The sequence below is a fragment of the Tinamus guttatus genome, unplaced genomic scaffold, assembly GCF_059628265.1.
Source record: "Tinamus guttatus ecotype Peru unplaced genomic scaffold, ASM5962826v1 Tinamus_guttatus_pri_ptg000171l, whole genome shotgun sequence".
Taxonomy (NCBI): Eukaryota; Metazoa; Chordata; class Aves; order Tinamiformes; family Tinamidae; genus Tinamus; species Tinamus guttatus.
The window spans coordinates 1,908,137-1,935,756 of NW_028288705.1; the positions used below are offsets into that span (position 1 = coordinate 1,908,137).

A 27,620-nucleotide genomic window follows, 5' to 3' on the forward strand; every position below is an offset into this window, starting at 1 on the left:
CACCTTTAATAAAAGCAGAGTGGAATTCAGAGTTCAGTGGCCATTCAGCAGCTATTGTTCTTCTCTGCTCATTTTACTTCCATCTCATCCCATTTTCCTCCGATATCCTGCTTTGTCCACCTCAATTTCAGGGGATCCAGCCTACAGGTCTGAAATACCTGATACTGCAGTGGTTGTTGTATTTGCTACAAAAACATCTTCAGGCCATACCAGTGGTATTTAAAAAAGCCAATTTACGACAGCCAATCTCCATTCATCCCTTCCCAGGTGAAGGTTTTATATGTCAAAATACCTGAAGACTGCACTGACACAGCAGCACTGATTTTAACTTGCATTACAAATAAACTGCACATGCTGTTTTACAGACAATATATAATTGTAAACTTGGTCATGCAAAGTTAGTGTGCACAACAGGGAAGTTTGATTTCTAATCCCCACATTTAAAAATGACGTTTACGTCTGCTTTTTCAACTGTGCCCAAACTTTCCTCTTTAATATAAGAAATCTTGCACAGATTTTTGTCTGCCAGCCATATCAATTTACGAAGCTGAAAAAGAAAGAAAAAAAAAAGAATAAAAGTTATACAAAAACATGGTGCACCTGGAGGGTTTCCCACCCGCCTTCCTTTTTTTCCTTTACAAGTAGAAAGAGTGAATAAAAGAAAAAATAATCGTGGTCACAAAATTTTAACATTTTAATCCTAAACATTACAGGGCAAATGGATGTTGGAACCTATTTCCATACACCATGCGTCAACTTTTTATTCCCAAATGTGGCCAAATCCACTAAAACAAGAGTGGTTAACAAACTCTGGATTATGGAAATACATTTCTGGAATAAATGCTAGAAAAGCAACAATGGGAAAAGCCAACTGTCTCCGTAAAGGTAAATAAAGTGGAACAACGTGTAGATTAGATACTTTTCTGTTTCTTACTCATAACCTGTCAATTCAGTGCATCATCTGGTTCAACATAATGGTCCCTGTTTTGGACAAACATTTAACTAGTGTCCATTGATTCCAAGTTAGTGGATGATGAATCTTTTTGGATACTTTCAAAGATGGCTGCCAGCTCAGGGTTAGAGCTTATCTGGGACTGAAATTCACTCATTAAGGGACTCTTCTCTGCTTCTGGAATGGTCAGGAGCGCTGCTACTGCCCTCATAGCAGACCGTTTCAGTTCATCTTGCTTTTCAAACTCCTGCTTCACTGAGTTTGCCTTCACCTAGGGGAGAAAAAAAATAACATACACATATTTTTACCTGATCCTTTCTCTACACCCATCTTAAGATATATATCTATATATATAAGATATCTATCTTAAAAGATAGATATATAAGATATAGATGATCTTATTATTATCTAAGATATATATATAAATATATATATATATATATATCTTATAAGATAGATAGATAGATAGATATCTTAAGATCCATATTACCATTCCATACTACCATTCTAGAAAGCTTTCAAAATGGCCTAAGTGCTAAATTTTAGTAGTTCTTCATAGAAGGAAAATAAGGATAAAAACAATCCATTTACTGTTAGACTATCAGATACCAATTTTTTTTCCTCTCTCTACCAGCAATATACAACCGACTGAAACATGAATATGGCAGGTTAAGCAGAAGAGCTGAGTTATCAAACCAATTACCAAATTTAAACAATTAGAGTAGCCAACTATCAGTTAGCAAGGTCAGTAAATAACATTATCACAATATTAGGACCCTGCAATATAAGATTTCAACAAAAACATTGACCTTTACTAGAATAACAGGTTAGCCCTTTGTTCCAAGTCTCACGTATGTTTCAACGATACAAATATAATTTAGCATTAAAAGCAGTCCCACCTCTCAATTTTAATGTACTTGAAATTACATTAATGGAAAAAGAAAGGGAAATCAGCCATTAAACTACTCCCAGAGAAATTAGGTGTACGCAGATATGAAGAGCAATGGGGGAGGCAACCGTGTCTCAATAATCCTGTAATCATTTAAATGAAAGGGGACCAAAGAAAAATGCACCAGTTTACATTGTCCCCAACCTTTAGCAACCAAATGCTTGTCTGAAGCAACTTCACCACCAACAGTCAGAGAGAGACAGACAGCATTACATCTTTAGGGTTCATAACAAAACCCGAGACTTACAAGCTGCCCAAGTGGCATCTACTTTTACAAGGAACTAAAGAACTACCAACCAAAAATACCAGAGAATTATAAAAAAAAAAAAAAAGAACTTATACTCTTTTCTTTACGAGAAACTTAAAAGAAACATTTAATACACGTATAGGGCTCCAAATAATTACATTATTTTGCCTACCTATTGCCACTTGTAAAAGATTGCCCAAGTAAGTTTGCAGCAAGAGAACTAGATTCTCATCAGTATCCTTCGTATACAAATTCATGTATACGTGTACAAAACACCACCACCAAACAATTCATGAATAGTAGTTTAAATTTACAACAATACCTTGGTTGTACACGTAGCACGCAAAGGTTCAACAAGCCTATCCAGCCTCTGCAGCACTGCACTTGGACACAGCGTAGACAGTCTCACCAACATTAGGAAGGTTAGCATCTATTTTGAGAGAAAACCAGTTCAATGATCAGTTAGTCTGAGCACTTTGAAAGGTATTTCCTAGAATGCTATGCAACCTTTTTAGCAGCAACATTTTAAGGAAAGTGGCAAATATAGTGAAATATTTAAGCATATGAAATACTCTTACCATTTCAGCCTATTCAATATTTAAAATATTTTGACTAATTTATTGCTTAGAGAGAGAGAAAAATGACACCTAACCTTAATGTCATAGTGATCCTTCAAGCCATCTTCAACATGGTTTAAGAATTCAAAAATATCTAGTCTATCCAAACAGCTATCCAAAAGGGTATACATGCACTCAAAGGCTGCTTTTCGTATGTCCAATCCGTCATCAACTGTATGCTTAAATGGTCCCATTTCCACCTGTATCAGCAAGGAAATTTTAAAAGCAATATAGTTAGAAAAATTACGAGTCTATTTGCATCAGTTTAGCCCTGTTTTTCTCGGATTGCATACCTCTCTGATTAGTTCCTTCCGGACTTTTGTTTCGTTGTAGAGGTGAGGAAGCACCGTATCTAACAGGTCCCTTATGAGGGACGGTTTATTGTGGGCGGCAGAGTTAAATGTCACTAGGGCTACTCTCCTGACATTGAGATCTGGGTCTTCCAGAGTTTTCAGAAAATCACCTGCAACCATATACAGAAATAAATCACCAATGAGGATTTTGCTTCCTACTTTAAAATTATTATTCCTTAGTGTTAACCTTTCAGCGAGGTGTTCTTAATGTAAGAGTTATTTTGATGCAACAGAGACCAGTACCTGCTATTTTAGAAGTACTATGCAAATATATGTATTTAATTATATTCTTAAAAATATTAATATATTTGAGTAATGTAATAGTTCACATAATGAAAGAGAAATAGAAAAAAAGAAAATTTCAAAATAAATCGCTATCATTTAATAATATTTCAACAGGGTTTTTAAGGTACAACCAGTAAAGTAGTGAAAATCAGCTATGAAACACTATCTTATCTTTTCTCCATTAAAGTCTCTCAGAACATGCTTTAGAAAACTGATGCCAATACTGCACTTTAAGAATTAAAGAACCTCTCTCAAGGAATCTATCAATACTGTATTTTTAGCTCTTCAATTGCCCTATACTAAGACTTCCTATGTTGCCAGGAGATAATTCTACTCAAGATATATCAATATAAGAACACCCCTATCATTCTACTTGCAGCCCATTTTCATATTCTCTGGAGTTTAGCAACATTGCTTTAGTAGAATAAATATCTGCAGAAACATACTGTATTCTTCCCCATGACTGTGATGTTTTATTAACAACTTGTACAATTAATGAATTTTTTTTAAATGACAGGTAAAACAACAGTGTTTAAACATAAAAATGACTACTATATACACTAAGGTATGGGGCATAAAACTAAAGACAACAAAGATTTTTGAATTACTAAATGCTAATAGTTTTTTTGATTGGAAAGCCAAAAAGTTTCTTTAGAAACAAGTGTCGGAGGAGAGGATGTCCAGGTCAAAAGCTCATAGACATAGTCAATTCTTTAATATTGTTATATTTCAGTTGAGTGATGAACAATAATGTATATCAACTGATGCCATTGCCCTATAAATAAAAACTTTGCTCTCTACAAAACTATGTTTTAAAAGATTAATCTTTTCCCCTCCATTAGACTGAGCAGTATACATGCTATTATAGATATTAAAACCTGTAATTGATCATTCTGAACATCCACCATAGCTGATCAGACAAACCCACAGCACTGTTGTCATACAAATGAGAACGGATAAACTGATCAAAAGCCACAGCACTGCAATTCTGTCACACTATAAAGCTCTGATTACCTTATCCCTGTATAAAAATACACAGGCTTCCAATAACTTTCAAACCACAAAGCATTACAGAAATACCAACATCTAAACTTACAAGAAGCTATACAAAATTCACACACACACTTATGTATTTTGAGTGAAAGAATGCCACAAATCATCTTAACCACTGTTGTGGGTGAAGACACCTCCTTGCACCAACTGATAGAGCTTGGAGCGAGCGCACACAGGCAAATGAAAAACAGCTCTGAGGGACCCTCCATCATCATCACTTCAATACTTTTATCACACCTTTTTACTACCCAGAATTCAAAGAAGCTCAAAATTCAATAGAAATAAGTGGCTATTGAGGAATCATTCTGTAATCATTTCTACCAAAAGCTACCAATTCAGATACCTGCAAAGTACTTTTCTGAAAGAGCAATGAACAGATTTTAAATGTAATTCTATTGCTTGAAAACTTAGAAGTCGTTTCTAAAAATAAAGAACTTACCTATGCAGTTCTTCAAGAGTGGGTCTATGGGTTGTGGATGGTCAGAAATAGTGAACTTAACGGCAGTAACCACTGAACTTCGAGCATATGATGACCCTAATATGAAATATTATTGTGAATACTACACATAGTATTAAAGCAGCACAGCTACAGATTTTGAATAATCTAAAGAATAACAGATTTTTTTAAAAAATATTCTTTAAGACTGCTAATTATTACTAGCATTGCCACATTTCTTCCACATATGCAGTGATGCTGAAACAGAAAAAGCAATTATTGAACTTTCTGTAGAAGGTAACATTGAAGTAAGGCATCTGCTAGGACAGATTTTTTTTAATTCAAAAACAGGTTTCCAAATTCTACTCATTAAAGCAAAAGCATACGAAGAAAATATTTATGCCAATACAGTTCACAATGTGAAACTCATTCACAAATTATGTACAATGATCCTCCACCTCCCTAATTCTTACACATTTCAGAATTTTAATCTAAAGATTGGAAACAGTGCAATTTATTCCAGCATGGTAATATATTGCAACTGATCTGTCATGTAATCCTGTCCCCTTTTCCCCCATGTTGTTCTCTTTAATTTTATAGGTCCTTGATAAATTAAGCATTACTAGTTGAAATACCATTATCTCGAAGCAAAACATAAGGGCAATTCATGTGATATCAAGGAAAAAGGGAAGTGCCACTGGACATGCTAGAAAGCATGTCCAGTAAAATACCTCGTGGAAAAACTCCATTTTTTTATACTTAAACTTCACATTGTTTGAGAGAAAAAAATAGTTTCTGAAATATCACAAAATTTAAGCACAGAATTTATAAAAGCAGACGCATTTCATTTACTAAGAGGGAACACGAGGTCATTATTTACAATATTGCCACTCACCTGATGCCAAGTAACCCTTTAGTCGTGGGAGCAGAGTCTCTGGGTCTATCAGCGTAAGCTTGCCCAAGCACTCAGCAACAACGTTCCTTGTACCCTCTTCTGCACATTCACAGTGTTTCAGGAGTAAGGCCCAGATGTTCTCAACATATGGTTTGAGACCAATCACTGATGCAGAGCTAATTATTTCTTTTAAGGAATGAAGAAGAAGGTATTGCCTCTTAGGTTGGCTGGTTATTTCTTGCAAGACAAACGGCAGGTACTCAGGAAGATTGCCAACACTAATACTGCCTAGTGCGTAAGACGCTGCCGACTTGACTTCTTCACTAGGAGAGGAGAATGCTTCTAAAATCACAGATTTCAGCTCAATTTGTCCACTTAGGTCAATGTGATGACCAACTTCCCCAAGAGAAAGCAAAGCCAAAAGACGAATGGAATCTGTGGACCTGGAGTTCTTGACATCTTGAATGAACTGACCTACGACAGCTGGTCCTTCCTTAGGGCAAGCTCGGGTCAGGGCAGCTACACATTTGGCAATAGAATAGTAAGACTGCTTGTGAGTAAGTGCTGTGCTCTGCGAGTACACGGGACCCGTTAGCATGCGGAGCAGATCCATGTAGCCTAAATTATTCGTCCCAGTCACCACCAAAGCTTGGAAAAATTCTAGCATGGCACTAAGGGCTCCACCCTGGAGTAGAGGTGATCTCACCAGCCCAATAAGTTCGTTGAGAATGGACCCACTGATCTTGGACAGGGAAGAGGGATATACTTTAGCCAGCGTTGTGAGAAAACTGATGGCCATCTGTGATACGTGCATATCACTTTCACTGATGAGAGGTGGAAGCTCATCCAAGACAGCATCAATCATAGCAGCTGTCAGACTGTCACTGTAATTTTTAATTAAAATATCTAGAGCAGAAAGAGTGCCCAGTTTCAAAGCTCGCTGGTTTTTTCTTAAAAAAGAGGCAAGAATAGGAACTCCTTCCCCAAGGATTGGCCTCAAATCTATCTTCAAAGGAGAACCCGCAATCAGTGTCATGGCCTTCACTGTAGTTAGCCGAGTGATCTCATTCTTCAGTCTCTCTAGGAAGATCTGAAGTGTACTGGGCAAGTCTGTGCCAAGGCTGTCACCAAGGCTACAAATGATTTGACCCATGCAAGATATTGCCCTCTCTTTTACCTCCTGATCAATGTCAGCAGCCTTTAATCTCTTGATTGTACAAGTAAATAAATCTTTGATGTAAGGAGTAGCATCAAAGGAAGAAGGCTGGTCTAAAGGACGAATAACCTTCACAAGTTGTTGTGTAACCAAAAGAGCCTCTGATGTTATCTTGTAAAATGGGTCTCCAACACAAGCAACAACTGGAGGTACCAATGCTTGAACATGAGGATGAAAGACTTGGGGAGAATGATTACAGAGGATCACATACAAACAGGACAAAGCATCTATCTTCAGATTAGAAGAACTTGATTTGTCATTCAGTGAAAAAATTATTCCTGTAAAAGAAAAAAAATATTTTTAGGTTGTGTATTTATTCACTTAGAGCATTTTAAAATTCATGAAGGATGGCAGCAATAGGGTGCTGATGTTTTTTACTCCCAGTCTTTCCTGTATGCTTCCCAGCCCCTTCCACTGTTTTATTCAAACAACTATTCTGCAAGCTTCCTCTACAAAGAAAGGTCAGAAAGTGGACCAGTTGATGGCTTATGATCCTTTTTCCTAACTATAAAGGAATTTTGATCTTGTCAAGAGTTTACTGCTCCTTGTTAATTCAAAATTCAGTATTTTGGTAAAAGGAAAATGAAGAAAGAATTTGATCAAGAAATTAAGAGGCAAATCATCTTTTTTTTCTAAATTCAGAAGAAAAGTTTATCTCAGAGCAATCTTATTTCAAGATCAATGGAAATACATTGTCTAAATATTTATATCTGTTCACATAGAAATTATCTGTCAAATTCTTTAAACAGAAGCTATACTTCAAACATTTATAAAATCTGAGTCAAGATTTAAAGATCGAGAAAATTCACATCCAAGTTACTAGTAGATCTTTTTAAGTTAATAGGACGTTTCTCCTACCTGGTACCAGCACAGGAACATGCTGTGTTAGGGCTCCAGGTAACACATTTACGAGTTCAGTCAGCATGTTAAAGCAACACTGGCGAGTCTTTACACTTTTCTCCTTCATCTGTTTGTGCAAGGCTTTAACTATGTTGGGAACCTGTAATCATCAAACTTAAGTTAATGGGTTAAATACCTGACATTTCTTTCATCATATATCACTGTGGGAGCAGGGGACAATATATTACTCTCTTTCCCTGCAGAACTAGGGAACTTTGATTTTAAGCTTCATTTGAGAGTATTTATACAAATACTGTCCCAAAAAGCATTAAAGCAATTTAATTTTAGGTGAGATGAAAAAAGCAAAATTAGATTTGCATAAATAACACCAACTGTACAGAGCAATATTTGAAAAGTCATCCTAATAATTCATTTAGGAAAGGAAAATGCTGTTTTTCATCACTAGCCATCCTTTTTGCCTTTAAATAAAACACCTCACAGAAAATCAAATTTTACCTTGATCATTAGATCTTATTTCTATGCTACTGAAAATAAAAAATAAATGATCTTGCTCTGTTAACTTGACTAAACTATGACATGCAAGTTTTAGAGGTAAGAGTAAGCAACTAAAATCAGAGCACATCTTCCAAACATACGAAATCCTGACAGACAACCTGACTCTGAAGCATCGTCAAAGGCGTCTCTCCTTGCTCCATGGCATCAGGATCACAAAGCCAACTCTGCACAGGTCGGGTTTGTTTTAGAAGAGAAAGATATGCATGAAAAACATCTGCTTTTACATTCTCTTCACGCTCTTTGAACCTGGCTATCAAAGCAGGGGACACAGTTTTGTAGAACTCTGGCAGCATTTCGTGGCGCGTGCTAACCACAGCATCCAGGCATTTCGCAGCCGCACGCCTCACTTTCCAGCTCATGTCATCATCATCGCTATATTCATCATCACTCCCTTGAAAAAAGATCAATTAGGCACATGTTCAAGTCTAGACAATCAAAACGCCAAGTTTAATTAAAATAATAATAATAATACAGTTAGGTTCTTCGTGTAACACAAATCAAAAGGTTGAGTATGCTAAAAAACATGTACCTAAAAAGCCTTATAAGCATCCTAAATCTTAAGGCTAATGATTTCTAATGACTTTTTCTGCTAATTTTCTCAAATTAACTCTACACATTATTATTTTAAACTGCAAAAGTAAGAGAGTGCCTTCTTGTCATATTTACAGCCCAACTACTGATTTAAAGCATATTCTTCTTTAATTTACCATATAAGCAAAAAGGCAGTAAAAATGACTAATTGATCAAGATTCAGAATATCCTCTTTCTTTCTAGGAAGCAATCAAATCGTTCCATTACACCCACCAAATAACAGCAGCAAGTACAGAGTAAGCACTGCAAGCATTTACTTTTAACATGAGCTAGAGTAACAGTATAGGGCTCATTAACTCTCAAAGTAAAAAGAACATTGTGTTCTGGGTCCAGATTGCTTGCATGTCCATGTTTTCAGAGAGCTTACATATAAAATGTACTTAGTCACAATAAATAATTATTCTTTTCAGCCTAAAACATTTTTATCCTAAAGAAAAATATTTTGCAATTCTAAACTATGACCAATTTCATGCATTAGACAATGATATTTTCTAGTGAAAAGTAGTAAATTGGTATTTTGCATGCTGAATACATATTTTCAAATCATTAACAGATTTTTTTCACTCTAGTTAGACCATTCTCCATGCTTCTTTCATATAACATCTATCTGTTTCCTTCTTTCAGTGTTAAATATTTAGCTTGTCTTCATATTCATCTTCAGAACTGCTCATATCCAGCAGGTGCACTACAGGTACAAGCTGAAAGTTAGATTACCATCCTGTACTTCCATTCTGAGCAAAGTGCTGAAGTTATGTTTGCAAGTATTGCAAGAACTGAACACACAGGTATACAAGCCTCTCAAATGCTGGCCCTTGGCAGTGATACCAGCTATTTCAATTTCCTCAAACCAGTGCAGGTTAAGCTTACAAGCTCTTCCTCTCCACAAAACTAAAAAAGAATATACCTTGATCATCATCATCACCACCATCAGCATCCATAGCATTTTCATCTTCATCTTCATCATCATAATTGTAATTGGGATCATAGGTAAGATATTTTAGACAAATGTTTATAATAGTAGATACATGAGGATAAACTTCTTTAGGACACCTGCAGTGTAGAAAAATGTAAGTAATTTCAAATTACCTTACCAAATTAAAATATTTCTGCCAAGAAGACTTCAAGCCACTTAATATGCCACAGGGACTTAGCCAAATGAAGCACTATCAATGCATCCATAACTATGAAGTTGGGGGAGTTTTGTTTATTTAGTTTCTTTTAGAATTCAGCTTCATCAGAAATTCAGTTCACTCTCAAACTTAGAATATCATAGAATCATAGAATGCTTAAGGTTGGAAGGGACCTCTAGAGATCATCTAGTCCAACCCCCCCTGCACATGCAGGGTCACCCAGAGCACGTGGCACAGGACTGCATCCAAGCGGGTTTGGAAGATCTCCAGAGAGGGAGACTCCACAGCCTCTCTGCGCAGCCTGTTCCAGTGCTCTGTCACCCTCACTGTTAAGAAATTTTTCCTTAAGTTCCTTTCGATGCTTCAGTTTCTGGCTGTTTCCTCTAGTTCTGTCGGTGGCCACCACTGAAAAGAGGCCAGCACCATCCTCCACACTGCCTCCCTTGACTTGAGGCACTTATATTCACTGATCAGTCCCCTCTCAGCCTTCTCTTCTCCAGGCTGAACAGGCCCAGCTCCCTCAGCCTCTCCTCATAGGGCAGATGTTCCAGGCCCCTGATCATCCTTGTGGCCCTGCGCTGGACTCTCTCCAGCAGCTCCACATCCCTCTTGTACTGTGGAGCCCAGAGCTGGACACAATACTCCAGATGTGGCCTCACCAGGGCTGAGTAGAGGGGCAGGATCACCTCCCTCAACCTGCTGGAGGTGCTCCTCTTAATGCACCCCAGGATCCCATTGGCCTTCTTGGCCACGAGGGCACACTGCTGCCTCATGGTCAACTTCTCCACCATGATGCCCAGGTCCCTCTCTGCAGAGCTGCTCTCCAGAAGGTCAGTCCCCAGCCTGTACTGGTGTCTGGGGTTATTCCTCCCTAAGTGCACTTGGCCCTGTTGAATTTCATGCTATTTCTCAGGTCACAACAAATACAAATAAATGTTAGAAATGAGGACTGGGAAAAAAAAAAAAAAAAAACATAACTTTGATAGACAAATCCTCATAAATACAAGCAGTTTATTCACTACTTGACAATCCCTTTCTCCTCTTATCAATTTCCAAACTACTATCATAATTCTTGCTAGCAGCAAAGGTCAGATGAAATAAAGTCCTAAAAACTAAAAATAAAACAAACAAAAAAAAATCCAATGCAACAGCAGAATGAAGTGCACCCTGTGCTGCACGGAAGTTCAGAAAGTGGGGTCAGAAAGGCAGCAAGTACAACACCACCATGTAGCCTGATCTGCTACAGAAACAGGCTGCAGAAGCTCAAGATATGCTTTCTGATAACAAGTTTTTGTCACCATTGCTGGATAACAACTATTGTATTTATTAAAACATTTCTGCCCTCCCACCAACGTGCACAAGCAGCACTGGCACAGGACAATGTTTCCAAAGCACAGAGGAAACAAAGCTTAAAGCCAGATCACAAGACAGTCAAGGGAAGAGCTCCAGTTCAAAGTCGGCAAAAATACTTGGTACAGAGACCACCTGTGTACAAAGAAGTTGCTTTAATCCCCCTTCAATTACTCAAAAACCACAATGGCCATTTACACCCAGATGGCACCACATCAGACCACAAGAAAGCCCCAAACAGGTAACTGAGAATAACTCACCTCCTAACAAAGGATTCAAAGGCTTGGATGCAATACTCCCTTAGTTCGTCATCATCTACATTACAAAACTTTACAACCAAAGGAATTATTTTCTCTAGATATTCACCTGATAAAAGAAAATTAGCAAAGTAATTACTCTCATCTAAAACCTTTTAGAGTTGCAGATAATTATGTAAAATATTTTCTTACCTATTCTATGACCTGCTTGCCTACTGATAGCAGCAATACATTGTATATAGGTCCTAGTTGTTGACATGGAATCATTTTTAGACAGCTCTGTCAACAGATGTTCAATGAGGTCAACAAAAACTATATTGCCACAACTCATAACCAGGTGACCAAGAGCAATGATGGTTCTTTTCCTCACGGCAAGTCTGGGGCTAGTCAGCTGGGGGAGCAGACAGGTCAGAATTGAAGGATGGAAGTTAACAAGCAGTCCTCCTTGCCTTAAAACAGACAAAACACAAACTCAAACCAATTGAATCTAGATAACTTTGCTCATATACTCTATCAGAGATAATTTAAATATTCCCAAAGCATTGTACAGATACAAAATATCTACAGTTTTAGAACTTTTAAAAACAAGAAATGAGTTTACAATACATCTTCAAAGCAATAAACATTAAAATAAGCTTAAAACTACAGTTCAAAAGGTATCAGTAATAATACCAAGCAACTCATCTTCAAGACATTCACTTTCTTCTGCTTTAAAGTTTCATCTATACTTAAATTTTTATCATATCACTTCACATAAAGAAAGTAATTTTCCAAACAGTAAAGTGGAGTTAGAGTTCAATGTTTATGGAGCATTTTCTGCTTCACCAGCATTTTGCAAGAGAGCCTGTTACCTGCTCAGCATATCAGCCATGATATCTAGTGCCTCTAGCTGAACAGACACGTCTTCCTGCTTGGCAATGGCACTAGTGAGACGCCCTGTGATCTTCTTGCAAACATTGGCCGCTAGTGCAGAACCTGGAAGGACAACAAAACGACAGCACTGCCATAAGGAGAAGGAGGAAGCACAGTGTTAAAGCCAGGAATCATGCTTGCAGCTTTGGGAAACTACTCAGACTTAAAGAAATTTTCTGCCCACCAAAATAAGCATTAACCACCAGTTCCTTTTGCTAATATAAAGCATGCTCTGCATCGGAGCTGACACACAGGCCATGTGGAAACACATCAAGGAGGGCTCCTTTTGTTTGCAATGGCCTCAAAAGGCGCAGTTAACACAAAAGACACTGCTTGGAAAAAAAAATCATTTATGCATTCCATTACTGCTTGATATAAACATGACCAACTTACGGACTTTCAATATAGTTAGTTAGTTTAGTCAAGTAACTTAAACTTCAGAGTCTCTTAAAAATTCCGCATTCCCAAAGCTTTTTTAAACACTTTTCCACTCTCATTCATACCTTGCAGTACAATACCTGAACAACACTTTAGTAAAAAAGTAGTATTATTAACTGACTAGCTTTTCATCACTATTGCCTCTCTCAGAGGTAACGTCTTCATTTAAAAAAAGTATGTAAATATTCCAGTAACTCAATAGGCAACTGTTAGAAAATCAAGATATATTCCAAAACACTTACCAGAAACCAAGACAAGAAATCAGACATTACGAATAACACCAGAGTTATAACGAACTGAAAAGCATATTATCAAAAAGCAAATTAACTATTTAGCTATTACTACAGCCTAAAATTACTAGATAATTATTAAAAATAGAGCTTTACAACAACATTCGTATATTGCAATTTTTCTTTTTCACATGAATGATGTTATATTAATAATAACAAAACAGTTAAATTAGTAAATCTGGAAGTAGTCACAAGTCACCAAAATGCTATTTTTATCACACATTTTTCCTCTGACAGAAATCATTCTAATGGTAAATAAACAGGGTCCACTCAGTTAACCCTGCTTTTTGCATTTTAAAAATTAGCAATGAAAAGAGCTAAAATTAACACTTGGTACTTCAACTACAAAATGCCTTACCACTGGACGCTGGCGGGAGTTCTCCAATCACAGTTTTAAGGCCAATGCTTGAAATGTCACGCAGCTGTTCCTTATCTGAAAGCATGTTTGTACAGAGGGTATCTACAATGGTCTCCACTTGATACTCCTTCACTTTACTCACCAAAGGGCCAAGACTGTATAAACAGAACACAAAGGTATTAAGTCTGCAGTTTTATATAAAATTCCTCATTTTATTTAAATATTGGCTTTGAATTCATTAATTTAAGATACCTTTTGGTAGCATTATAAATTGGAACTTAATCTGAAAAATTACAACAGATATCCGCTCTCAGTAAGGCTAGTGACAAACTATAACTGGTTTTCATCTCATAATAGAAACTGTTTTTGCATGACTGCTCTGTCTCAAAGCTCAAGTGCCTCTTTCTTCTCACTTAATGCCAAGATTTGTAACACAGCTACCTGGACACAAAATCCCATTTCCATCTTTAACCATCAGTGCCTACTTAGCTCACAAACAAGCAGACAACCGTCTTTACTAGCAAATCTTAAGAGTGCATTAAAAGAACACAAAATGGTAAAATATGGAAGAAGGGCTTGCCCTCTGACTGCAAGTGCTGCTATATGCACAGACCAAATGTTTCTTCTTTTCCTCAGAATGGTGGGTTTTTAGTTTCTCTGGCCGTTCTGAGGATTATGGCAAACTTTTATTCCTCTATCATCCACTCCTATTTGTTCAAAGTATCAAAGCTGCAGAACATCCTAGCATTTTCCAGTTCATTGGCAAAACATCCTCCAGCATCCTCCTAGCCCTCTCACTAATGCCCAGCAACTCTCTTTTGTTAATGCTCTGTTCCCAGAAGGAAGGTTTGCAAAAAGAGCAGCCCCTTATTTTGTCCCCGTTCCCTCCCTTTCAGCACAGGTTAGTCTTCCACTTCATTCTTCACACACCAGGAAAATTCACAAGACATCGGCCTTGATTTTACTGACCTCCGGAGCAGAGCACATGCATCATATTCCAGCTCCAAACCAAATTCCATCCCATTACCGATAAGGGGATCTAGAGGATCTTGCGAATTATATGTAATAATACATGAGACAAAAATTTCAGCTTGACTTGCACATCCCACACGTAGGTGGTGGTGCTGAAACCACCAGCCATGACCAACATACATCTCACCAGCCTCTGAGGCCTACATCCATCAGTTGCTCTTTATAGTAGTATTGAAACGTTGAATATTTTATACTTTATATTAGTATTGAATGTTCAAGCATCAGCCAAGTTTTTGCTGTGTCATATCCTATGGCATTTAATTACTAAACAATGCACTAAGTCTGTTAGCTAGGTAGCTAGAAAAAAAGCTCAGTATTTCAGTAAAAAAAAGAGGAGATTTTTTCAATAAAAATAATCAAAACTAAAACAAAAAAGCAATTTTTCCACACAGTGTAAGACTAGTACTGTCAACAGTTGGTCACAATCATCAAAGCTTTATCAGGAACTTTTTGCACCATATTAATTACTTACTTTCTCTCTGTACTTTTTAAAGCATCTCAGATGGGACATTAATTTTGATTATCTTGGGTTTTTTTTAACCTAATTCAGATCCTCCAAGCGTACTACATTAAGCACAAACGCATCAAATTCCAGAGAATGGGTATTGTGAGCCACACACCTATCCTAGAAACAAACAGTACACTCCACCTACACATACACTGAATTCTCTGAAAGACACAGATCCCTCCTTTCAAACCTTTGCTCTCTGTATTTTAATAACGCCAGCTGTGCTCTCTCTTTAAATCTCTGCGGTGCCATCCATAATATCATTACCCATGGGTGAAGCGTGCTTACTAACGAGACTTATCAACATTACAGGTGAGATGGGGCATGAGGCTAAGTTAATAAGCTCTACCAGGCTTCAGTTCTGCACTGATCAAAAGCAGAAGGACAAGGAGCTAAGAGCAGCCAAACAGGAGAAACAGCAGTGGCCAAAGGCAAGAAAGGAGATGGCCATAGTGAGGATCATCTGCAGAAAAAGACAGGAATCATGAACTCAGTGTAGAGCCCACCACCACAGTTAACAGAAACACACAGGCATCCCCAGCAAGCTACCATTTGCTTTTGATTCAGATTTCCATCTGAGTTACAGACACTGTGGATCCCATTCTGACTTGGTCCTGAGCAGGCGCCTTCCCCCAGGGATGTTCTGCAGCCGCTCCTGGGATCCCCTCCGAGGAAACTGGATGGTCGCATTCCCAGCAGCATCTCAGCACCTCTCCTCTCACAACACACGCATCAAGCCATACATTTCACCACAAACTCAACTTGGACTAGAGTAAGAAAGGTTCTGCACGAGTGCTCTCAGTGCAAGGTTTGAGGAGCAGTGAAGTGTGAGGACTTCAAGCGAGATCTTCATACAAAACCAATCTGCCTTAACAAGCAGATTGTGATATTATTTTAAAAACAAATTAGCATAATTAACAATAAAACAACCTTCAAACTAGAAGCATTTGTCTCTGCCAAGTGCAAATGAGGAGCCTATCCAACAATGGACTATCTTCCTGTGTTCAGAAAAAATACATAAAAATTTGGAATATATTAGTTTGCACTTCAGTTCTCACTGATTTGGAAGCAAACACCAATTATGAGGCTTTTAAAACAGTTGAGCCACAAGTTATTTTGTTAGCAAAGGCAGAACATTTTTTCCACATTACGTTTTCAAAGCATTCCACGAGAAATAACCAAGATCAAAAGGAGACTAGAAAAAAGGTGGGTCAATCCCCAATTTTGCTGTACAATATAATAATGGGGCTGTTAGTTCACAATACACAGCTCGACCCCGATTAACAAATATCAGTATGTGGTTCTAGTAAACCAAAGAAATTAAACGTATCATATCCTAACTGTATCAGACTACTGGAAAGGAAATACTTTGTCTCCAGACTTAGTGATTATACTAGGAAAAAATGTATTTGTTTTTATTTTATTCCATAAGATTCTCATGGTGATTCTCTATTAAGGGTGAACCTCAGATAAAAAAAGCACTGGGATTAAGTCCACTGTCCAAACAAGAAAACTCTACAGGCAAGCAGAAATTCTGACTGAGCTAGCAAGACACTAAGCTGCCCACACAGACTATTATTCTGAAAGTAGACAGACCAAAATCCAAGTCAAGTTATGCTACTCAGGTGAAAACTTAGTTTAAACTTAATGCTTTTTATTTACTTATTCATTACTATGCAGTTCTTACTGTGTTAGAAAAACCAACAAGACAAAACCATCACTCCAGAGTCCTTGGAGTTTAAAGAAGAAAGTGACTTTCTGGACCGTGTTTACAGTGTGCATCGAGAGAGAAGCATACAAAGGACATGCAAAGTGGTGTTGCTTGTTTCACTGGAAACGCTCTGCAGTTTATATCTAACCCCCCAAGAACAGAGCTGGCTCCTGGGCTGGCTGCTGGCTAATAAAACTGCAAGGGACACCTGGGTTCCCACTGAGCAGAAAAGGCTGGATGCCATGGCATTCAGCACACAGGCCCCAACGCTGGTGCAGCAGCTCAGTACTGTGCTCACTGAGAGCAGCAGCACAAGAAACTCCCTGGTTTTAGGTGCCTTGCTGGTCTCCTGCAGAACGAAAATAACCCTCTCTGCTGCAGTTTTATCAGTAGAGATCTGAGGATGTGCAGCTTAATTGTCAAGTGCTCTCAACAAAGAAAGGTTACTTTGTATTAAGTTTATTCCTTGCCACACATGCCTCGCATTATCTCCTTTTTTAAGGTCCAAGATGCTAAGTCATCTTTATTAAACTCATTTCTGAATGAGGACTGCGGTCAACGCCACAACGACTTCATTCATTTAGAAGTTGTGATTCCCGCTTCCAAACAGCGATAATGCTCTTCCAGGTGTACACGGAAAAAAATGGGAACAATCCAGGAGAATTTAGAAGTTATCTACAGGGTAAATCCAAAACCATGTGGTCCGCAGCTTTCCCCCAAACCTGCTATAACGCATCTCAATGCTGCTATTTTTCTTCCAAGTCCAACAGTGGACAGCAGTTAGAGATGATTATCCTCTGGAAAAGTTTAGGAGAAGCAAAAGACAACAAGTCAGAGCACAAACAGGAGAAGGACACTGGCAAAGGAGATTTATCTACCACCTAAAAAAAAGAAAAAAGAAAAGAAAAAAGCCTTTGCATTCAGCCACAACAAAGCTTAGCTTACAACATAGTATTAGCCAGAGTGAGATCCAGGTTTTTGGTACCAACTGCCTGTCAGCAGGCAAAGTTGTGAACTTCTTTTTAAGTTTCCAAGCTTGGAATGCGTTACCCCTAGAACTCTAAACAGTTTTTATGCTTGAGGCACAGTAATTAGATGAATATGCGGGAATATGAAAGGCCCAAGACAACCACATCTACCATTTTCCACACCTTTCTTCATAAACCATGACCTGCTTTGTTTCCGCCTCTCCTTACCCACCAAAGCACCCTAAACCCTTCTCAAAATAAAGGCACTTTGGGAACTCTATAGAAAAAAGCAGTGAAAGCAAACCATATTTATCAAGTTTTGCAATATCTAAACAACCAATTCATTTTTTTTAATGAACAAAACTTCAAATTAGTTTTAAGCTCACACTAATTTGAAATAATGCTGACATTGCAGTATTATAATCATCCAAACTCCTTGAATTGGTGGTTGCAATTTACTCCTTACTTTGCAATCTCTTAAACATAATTATGTAAGAACAAACTTTGGTACAGTATTTCTAGAAGATAGAGATAATCCAAAGAGAACTGCTAAGTGACATACTGACCAGTCTCTGAAGACAGGCAGAGAAAAAGTCCTTCAAGTAGACAGAAGCAAAGATGTGATGGAAGGTTTCATGCTTGTTCAGCAGGAATATACACACATATGAATGATAGAAATGAACAGCTGTAATGAAGCTCCCCTTACTGAAGGCTGCCAAACATCAGGTCCTAAACTGGCACTGCCTTTTAATTTAGGAAAGGGCCACTGTATCAGAATCTAAAACAAGCCATCTTGCACAGCTACTCATCCTCCTAAAGGGAAGGATGTGAAGGAAAAGTTGGAGCCTTCAGCTCAGAACCCCACAGCAACAATCTTAGCCTGTTGCAATCACGTTGAGTTAATACTGCAACTTATTTAAAAATTAGGGGAACGGGCATTTACATCAGCAAGGAATATTTACCCACACAGCTAAACTCCTAATGAGTTTGTACAAAACCATTTCCCAAGATAAAGATTATTACCCACAATTATCGCCTAGTGATATTTCAAACGACGAGATGATATTTCAAATACCTCAAGCCACCTCTCATTACTCAATGCATCAGCTACTCAAAAAGTTCCCAAGCTTCCCCACAACCTGGTTGAACCCAAACATTTCTCTTTCTGTGTTTTCTTGCTGCATCAGTAGCTTCTCTTCAAATACATCCCACTGTTACTCAGTGGCCATTCACAGCCCTGTTGTGCCTTCTGCTTTCAGTGCACAGTAAACTTGTTTCACAAGTGACAGAAGCACAAACAAGTCACTGGGAACAGAAACATCCACAATCCAAGGGTACAATAGTCCATAGCAGGCTGGAGAAGAAATCCTGGGCATGTTCCAGCTAACAGACTGAGGTCTAGGGAAGTAGGAGGGCAGACTCTACAGAAGCCACCGCATGCTCATAACGCTGCACACACCGGTACAAGTGTCAGGGAACTGAAACAAGTCCGTGTGCAGTTAAAGAAGGGCATTCATACGAAACCGAGTAAAAATATCTCTTTAGAAGTAGGACAAGCCTTCAGTGTAGCAGTCCTGAAAGTTAGCAAACTCACTTGCTGTGAATCAGAAGCAATCTGGTTTGGTGAGCTGCCAGCTTGCAGTGTCATCACTCTTTTCACTGCTACAGAGACTGAGTCCTGAACTTGTGCAGTCTGGAAAGGCTTGTGCAGCTCTAGGAAAATGAATGCTCCACACTCAGAAGATCTGCAGCTGACAGCCATCTCATCCTACAACAACAACTTTGACAGGCTAGACCTCCACTAAAAAATAAATGAAGTTCCATAATTAAAAGCATCTGAAACGCAAATATGAATTTCTTTGTTCTAAAACTGAGGTATTGAACAAGTAATAAATTATTTTGATTAAAACATGTGTTTATTTTTCAAATGAAACCTACAAATAATTGAAATAATTACAGCAAAGTCTGGTCAATTAAGCTCATCTCAAATGCAGAAATTCTGGATTTTGCTGAGATTTTTAAAGACAAAATTTTGCTGAAATTACAAAAATCATGCAGATATCCAAAAATACTTTCTAGAAAGTCTTAAACCAGATTGCTATCCTCCTCATTAAACTTAGTAGTTCAAGTTGATAAATCAATTGTGGGAAAGGAAAAAATTGTCTCAAGCTTTTTTGGCCTACTGAATTTTACAGCCAGTAAATATCCCTCTTACAGGCCTCATTATTATTCTCAGATTGTGATCAGGGCATATCAAAATAAAGAAATTTAAGTATTTATTGATTATAGTTGAAGTCAGTTTTAGATACTGTTTCAACTGCTCTTTGATCTTTACCTTAATTATCTTTATTAATAATTTGTGTTTCTCTTAAGTTTCTCTTAAATCAAAATCAAAAGCACAGTCAACTTTCTGTGAAAGTAAAGAGCACACTGTTAAATTTAAGTTACACAGATTTGAAAATAAAGGCATGCATATGATCACCTCCTTCCTGGCAAGGAGGGTAATTCACCTTTCAACTAAATATACTAATTAAATATGCTCGTTTCAGGCTATCAGACAAGCACATTTACTTCAAGGGAAAAGTTAAAACGTATAAATGGAAAAAACACATAGTTGACTCAGAACTCCAACACAGAGTGGTGTGCATCAGTGTGTTACCAGAGCACCCAAAACACTGCTGAAAGCTGCTGAACCGGCTCAGCCACGTTCCCTACCACTATGCACATCATCCTGTTCACATTAATGACTCATCACAGCGACGAGCAGTTTCTCTGAACTGAACTACTGCCCAGCAAAGTCACACTGGCAAACGCAGACAAAACTACAGAATTGCAAGGGAGGAATCACCGAAAACAGGTAATTCAATTCCACATTAGAGTTGTTTTTCTGACGGGTTCATGTAAGCGTTTCACAGCGCAAAATAATACAGATTCCTAGATACAGATCTGGAGGGCAGAGTATCACACCACAGGTAACTGTTCAGACTGACAGGCAGTTCACACAAGCTGCAGTGCTGAACATATGAAAACATTAACGAGCAATTTTGGCCAACAGAGTACATCCTCCACAAAACATGATCACCAGTGAGGCACCATCCATTCAATAGGCACGTTGTGACAAACATACTGCTTGTCTGTCCTCCTAGGCAGACCTGCAGCAGAGCGACTACGAGCATCGCAAGGCACACAGGGTATCACACCAGGCTGGAGGAGGTTTAAACTACAGATGCTGAAAGAACAACTGACAGCATTTTCCAAATTTGACTGTAAAACAGCCTACGATTGCCAGGCAGAGCAAACAAAAACACCCAACTTCTACAGATGAAGTGTAAACAACAAGAACACATTTAAAATTTCACATGATCTTCAAGACAGACAAGGTGAACTGAAGTTACTGAGCTTTTTTTTGTATCAACTACTGGCAAAAAAAAAAAGCGGAATGAATACGATCATTTCTCTTTTGCAGGTTCAAAGCTTGGGCCAGGCATGTTCTCCAACTCCAATAAAAAATAATATAATTTTTATTTTTCACTTTTATTTCTGAACAGAATAGCATAACCATCTTGCAGTGAGATGTCAGAATATCCACCAACTACCAACGTGACTTCTGTTAACCAAGAAAGAACACGTTACATCCTATCCCAAAGCTGTATAACACAACCAAGGGGCTCAAGAAAAAAAAAAAAAAAAAAAAACACCACTCTCTTCCAAGAGATGCACCAGCAAAAAAACACATTCCTCAGCATTCTAGCAAGCAGATCACTTCCTACCCAAAACGTGAAACTAAGCAGAGGGTAGGACAAAACTAGGGACAGCACTTACTTGTTACACCTAAGAGTCAACATTGTCTTTAGGCCGGTCTGAGCTATTTTATATTTGCAGGAATACATTCTGAGAGCTAAACCAGAAAACAGTCCCTAAACCAGTTCATTTCAAGAATCAGATAGTCAAAATGCAGAAAAAAAGGGCAAAATGGCGAAAATGCAGGACTGCAGCTTGCCTAGCTTAAAACTGCCATGGAACAGTATCCTGAACAAAAGCCTCAAGAAAAGAAGATCATCACAGGGCATTTTTGGCTGCCATGGTGTATCTGCAAGTGACTAGGATTCCAATCAATTTGATATATCCAAGAACATGTGCATTCTAGATGAATGTTCAAGATTTACTTGAAAACTTTGCCAGTGTGTTTCTTGTCCCCTTATGGTGTTTAATGGTTTTCCATTAACATTATCTGAATTTTTCTGAAGGTATTCCACAAACTTAAGATTGACACTGTCATTCTAATTAAAACTCATCTCTTCCTCTGCAGTCTGTTTGAAGTGCCATTTATTAAAACAGTAAGGTTGCATTTCCTACCTGGATGTTAAAGATTTTTTTTTTTATATACACTGTGCCCATATGCATTTCAGGATACTCCTTCATCTGATCTTCAGGTTATATTAAAGATGAGTACTGTGCATATGTTGCAACATAACTTCTCCACAAAATTTTACTTTACCAAAAGACAATCTAGGCCTGACCCAAGTATCAACATAATATCTTTTATGCATGTGCCTCATCTAATTTGGCAAAATTATTTATTTCAAGAGTGTATAACTTGATGTGTACCACAAGGAATATCGAAATTTCTAAACTTTGAATGCAAAAGAAAGATAGCACTTTGAAAGGTCCATTAAAAAATAAATAAAATAGCACTGTTACAAATCTGGTGAGAGTAGTGATGAAGTACTGATAAATATATTGCTAGACTACTACTGAGCATCCAGCTTTAGTTGCAAATGTCCTATTTCCACATCAGTAGCAGTTTCCAAACCCAGTACAGTTTCTCTGTACCTGGTTTTCACTACCCTCACTTAAAATAGTTCAGAAGCTGTATATAGTACTCAGAGGCTTCAGTGTTGTGCTTTTTCAGTCTGAAACAGCAAATCTTAAAGAATACCAAGCTGAAACAAACAAACAAAATCACTAAGTCAATATAAAACCCCTCTTTAAAGCTGTCCCAAGCTGTTCTGTGGCAAATTTACTTCAATCCATGCCCCAGGAGACACAAGATAAGTGTCACAGAGAGTGTTAAAAAAGCTGAGCTAAGGAACAAGAAACATTCTCAGAAGCCAAGTTAAAAAGTTATATTTTAAAAGGTATGTCAAAATAAATGTAACTCCTCTCCAAAATGATAGAAAACAGCCAAAAAGGCCATAGGATTCATAAACTTTATTAGAGAGAGGGGATTGAAACAGAAGCTTCTGAAAGTCAAGTAACTGCATCCTGAGCACGTGAAACATTTACAGTTCATGTAAAGGATGTAAAAAAATCTCAAATACTACTTTGATGAAGAGGTAAGTTCCAAATTTCATAAGAAGAATGCATATTTTCAAGTTATTAACTCTGATTGAAGACTATTCATACTACAATTCCTCACCTACATTTTATCTACCTTCTTGTGATCAGGCACAAAATGGCAACTACCATTAAACTATAATCTTATAAAAAATCTACTTAGTATTTGAGAATTATCACCAGGGAACAAGCATGTTGTTCATACATCTTCAGGAAGTTTTGTATATACTGTTCATCATCTGAAAGCCCCAAATGTTCATCCACAATGTAAATAAAAGTTCCATAAGAGACTAGAACAAACACAAGTAACTGATATTAAGCACCTTTTGTGGACATCAGTGCCGTATGTATTTTGCATAACCATGTTCCTTCACAGTTTTCAAAACACCTTTATGTTTCTCCATCGTTAGAGAAGTGCTTGTAGCATGGAAAAAGAACACATACCACTTGACGGCTAAGTTTTGTACTTCGCCATTTTTATCTTCTAGCAATTTCAGAATCATCTTCACCACCTTTCTTTCGCTGTCATCATCCAACTTGATAGAATCTTTCTGTAGTTCTGTCATCAAATCATTAGTAGCCATGAACCTGACAAAAGATAGTCAGATAATTATTACTAAAAGTATGTGGGTTATTCATTGCGCTCTACAATTCAAGATTGCTCATTTTCATTATTTCTGATCAAGTAAATAATATTTTGTTACCTGCTTTGTGAAGCAACTGCCACTGATTTTAATTTTACAATAAACAGGGAGAAGAAAAGCATTTAACAATTTTAGCTAGGCTATTGTCATTCCTTGAGGATAAATACTACATATTTTGCTACCACTGCTTCATTGTGTTAGAGCTAGGTTTCAAATTATTTACTCAAAGAAAAAGTGATCCCTTTAAAGATTTGAAGGAGTCCTTTCATTAGCTACAATACTTTTTAGGAAACAGATTTGCAGGCAGGTTTTTGTGAAGGTGAGGGGAGACAGGGAAAACAAATGTAAAACCAGCAGAAGTCTTCCTTGAGTTTATTTAAAAGCAACTTTTACCCAAGAAATTTTCTTTTTCAAATTTTCTCTCACAAACCTGTAAGGCAAATATTAATAGAGGGGAAACAAAAGTGAAGCTATATTTCTGTTTTTCACATTTTCTTCCTTTGTGCATGCTAGTTTGCTTATAGTTCAGACAACAGTTAAACATACTTATCCAGCTCTCAGTCCAGGAGTGCCACACTAAAGACCATAATTAATTCTTGAGAGGTTAAGAGAATAAAATCAGCTTTCCTATCAATTAATTTAATATTTAATGTCACTGCCACATTCACCAAGCCAAATTCAAAATCCAAAACCAGAGAGAAACAGCTTTCCAAAAAACTTATTTTTATGCCTTTTATTTCTTCTTCTTCCCAATCTGTTGCCATTCTGTTGTTCTCTCTCTCCTAAATGTCCTTTCTTCTCAGGAAAAGTAATACGGATGTATTACTCAATTACAGATCCCATGGGCTCCACTATCGGTCCTACTCCCATTCAGCCACAAAAATGCTCTGTAATTAAAGTTGTGGTTGACACTAGGACTTCAGACACCTTGGCCTCAAGCAGACCACTTAAGCTCAGGTCATTCCAGGAAGGTTATCTCTACAGGCTGACACGCTAGATAGTCCTTACTGAAAAGGAAAGCCAAGGCTCTGCACAACCTGAGCATCGCTGCAAACGGCAGGCACCTTCCCTCACGTAATAGGCCCCAACTTGTGCTGTCTTTTAATGCTCTAATTCCAGCCTAACAGTCTTGAGGTGTTTCCAACCAAGATAAGTTAAGGCCTCCCTCATTTCTATTCACTCCAACAGCCCCACTGAAGCAAGTCTGTAATCTGACAGCAACCAGATGTGTGCATAAACAGATGATGAATGCAAATGGCATCAGCTTTAAGCACAGCAAGGAGAAAAGCTACTTAATAAGTAAAGGTAAACGCACAGATGGGCATGAAGACACGCACAAAGGCGCTATTAGGACATCTAAAAATTGTCCCATGTTACAGCTTTCTTTACCTCCTCTTACTAAACCTGCTTAATATCCTCTCCTTACTTTCTCAGTCAACAGCTCCCATTTCCAAGCATTTCAGTCCACGGATCACCCGGTTGTGGCAATCCCCTAAACTAAGCAGGGCTGGCGCATCCTCACCCTTCAGCAGCTCCCGCATTCAACTGTGGCTGCCTCCTCCTGGCAGATTACTCCAAGAAATAGGAAAACAGAGAAGAGCTGGAACTCAGAACCACGGTTTTGACAAGTCTGGATGTGGTCTGTCATCATAGCTGCTTCCTCCTCAAACATACTCATCCTTACGTGTTATAAAGCACCAGCATATTGCTGGTGCACGTCAGGAGCTCTGAATCCCTACACTTAAAGCAGAAATTGCCCTCCCCCTTCAAAGAGCATAGACTGAGGATAGGCTGCAACCTGGCACTGAAGCCACATGACACAAAGAAAAAAAGAACAACAAAAAACAAAACAAAACAACCCCAAACACCCACACACACCAAAAAAAAACCCTACTTCCCTCATAGCCACAGCATAAATTGCCATCTCACATTGCTGCCCATTTTAGAGCCGTAGGCTGAGCTTCCGGGCAGCAAGCACCACAAACATCAGATAATTTAGCTCATCCAAAAAAATGGAAGACCGAGTTTTACAGAAAAATACTTACTTGAACTGTACCTTGTAGTCAGCTCCCTGACATCAGGAAGTTCACTACACTATCCCTCCTCAGATACATGTAGTCTATGAATAAAAGCACTTATAATTACCACTGCCGAGAAGAACTATTTTATTATGCTGATATACGATTCACGTAAAGCTCTCATAAAATTTTTTTATAAAGGTCTATCATCACTCACATGTTTATGGTTTTTACATTCAGTTTTTAAACTACACCTAAAAAAAAGTTTTAAATATTTGAATTCCAAAGCTTTTCAAAACTCCTAAAACTGGTAATTTGTAAAGTGTGTTCTCCTAATGCAATTACAAAACAAGTTTTAACTATGTATAGCTGCGAAAAAGTGCTTGCTACATCAACTTCACTTGGCAGGTGTGACCTACCACTCTTAGGCAAAGTTTTAAGTTCGTTAAGATTAGTATTTTGACTTGATGAAAGCCTTTTGTAAGTCATCCTCCCCATAAACACAAAATGCAAAACTTGCCTAATCGCACAAACTGTTAAAACAAAAAATACAACAATAACAAAACAAACAAAAACTTTCAATGACTTTTCTAATTTAAAAAAAAAAATTGCAGTCATTTGTAACACAGTCTGAAAGGCTCAGGTAATACTGCACTGTGTGTTTTTTTTGTTTTTAAATCAATCATTTTTATTTCTAAAGTTCCTAGTCTAAATTTGCCACGTAAAATCAAGCTACTACTCTCTGAAAGAGACATAATATTAAAAAAAGAAAAAAGTATTACATCTGTGTTCAGTGCTACCACAGATTTCTCGAAAGCAAACAAGATATTTAGATATTTGTTGACCGATTTGAAAACCACTTTTTAGATTCTAACATATTTTTAAAAGAGTTTTTCAGAAGTAAATATGGTCTTTATCTACAGTATAAGGTCTATAGTGCTGCAGCAACACAACAAAACCCAGGAGCGTTTTATGCCTCTTCCCCTGTTAGTGGTTAGTGATGATGCCCCTACTTGGACAAACAGGGCCTACAAATGAGAATACCCAGATGCACACACTAGGAATGCACAATGTAACTTAATTATTTTTAACTTAATGCATTAAGAAGCTTTTTTTTTTTCTCTTCCCCCCAGAACTCCCGTGCAAGCTCACGATGGTGGCTGTTTATTAGCAGATCGCTAGACCGTTCCCATTTTCTCGCATTCAGCGCTTGCACTTTACCTGCTACTCGTTTATTGAAAAATAAGCAAGCGTTCCAAGGAAGAGCAGTGCCCTGGGGCCAGGCCCGGAACTGAAGGAGGACGGAGGGGATAAAGAGGAGCCCCACGGAGCGCAGCCCCCGCGCCAGCCCGGGCTGCCCCGGCGCACGGGCCCCCTCCCACCGGACGCGGCCGCGCGGCTCCGGCCTCCCCGCTCCGGGACCGCCGCGTCCCGCGGCTCCAAGAGGCCCCTGGAGGTCACGGCGCCCGGGCCCACCCCCCGGCCCCGCAGGGCTGGCGCCCTCGCGCCGCGGCGGGGGCCGAGGCCCCGCGACGGCTCCGCGGACGCCGAGGGCGGCGGTACCTGAAGTCCTTGTCGCTGGACGTCATTTTCTCGAGCAGGTTGGAGATGTGGTACGAGGCGCTCGCCATGTTGGCGGCGGGCAGGGCGGCGCGGG

At 38.4% G+C, this 27,620-nt stretch overlaps 1 protein-coding gene across 1 annotated transcript; it reads right to left on the reverse strand.

The window, feature by feature from the left end:
- Window positions 1-670: 670 nt before the first annotated feature.
- CAND1 (cullin associated and neddylation dissociated 1) lies at window positions 671-27,620 on the reverse strand. Its single transcript, XM_088522948.1, has 15 exons — window positions 27,527-27,620; window positions 23,746-23,889; window positions 13,746-13,900; window positions 12,599-12,722; window positions 11,940-12,196; window positions 11,751-11,856; window positions 9,915-10,060; window positions 8,518-8,810; window positions 7,862-8,003; window positions 5,788-7,281; window positions 4,896-4,991; window positions 3,059-3,228; window positions 2,801-2,965; window positions 2,471-2,578; window positions 671-1,223 (listed from the first exon to the last, which is right to left on the reverse strand). The coding sequence occupies exons 1-15, from the start codon at window positions 27,592-27,594 to the stop codon at window positions 999-1,001; spliced, it is 3,693 nt and encodes a 1,230-aa protein (XP_088379074.1). The 5' UTR covers window positions 27,595-27,620; the 3' UTR covers window positions 671-998.

Coding starts and splice junctions, on each gene's coding strand:
- CAND1 (XM_088522948.1), bottom strand. CDS start 27,594: ATGGCGAGCGCCTCGTACCACATCTCCAACCTGCTCGAGAAAATGACG. Junction 12,197..12,598: donor ATGGCTGATATGCTGAGCAG/GTAACAGGCTCT, acceptor GTCTGTTTTAAG/GCAAGGAGGACTGCTTGTTA. Junction 2,579..2,800: donor AGGATCACTATGACATTAAG/GTTAGGTGTCAT, acceptor CTCTCAAAATAG/ATGCTAACCTTCCTAATGTT.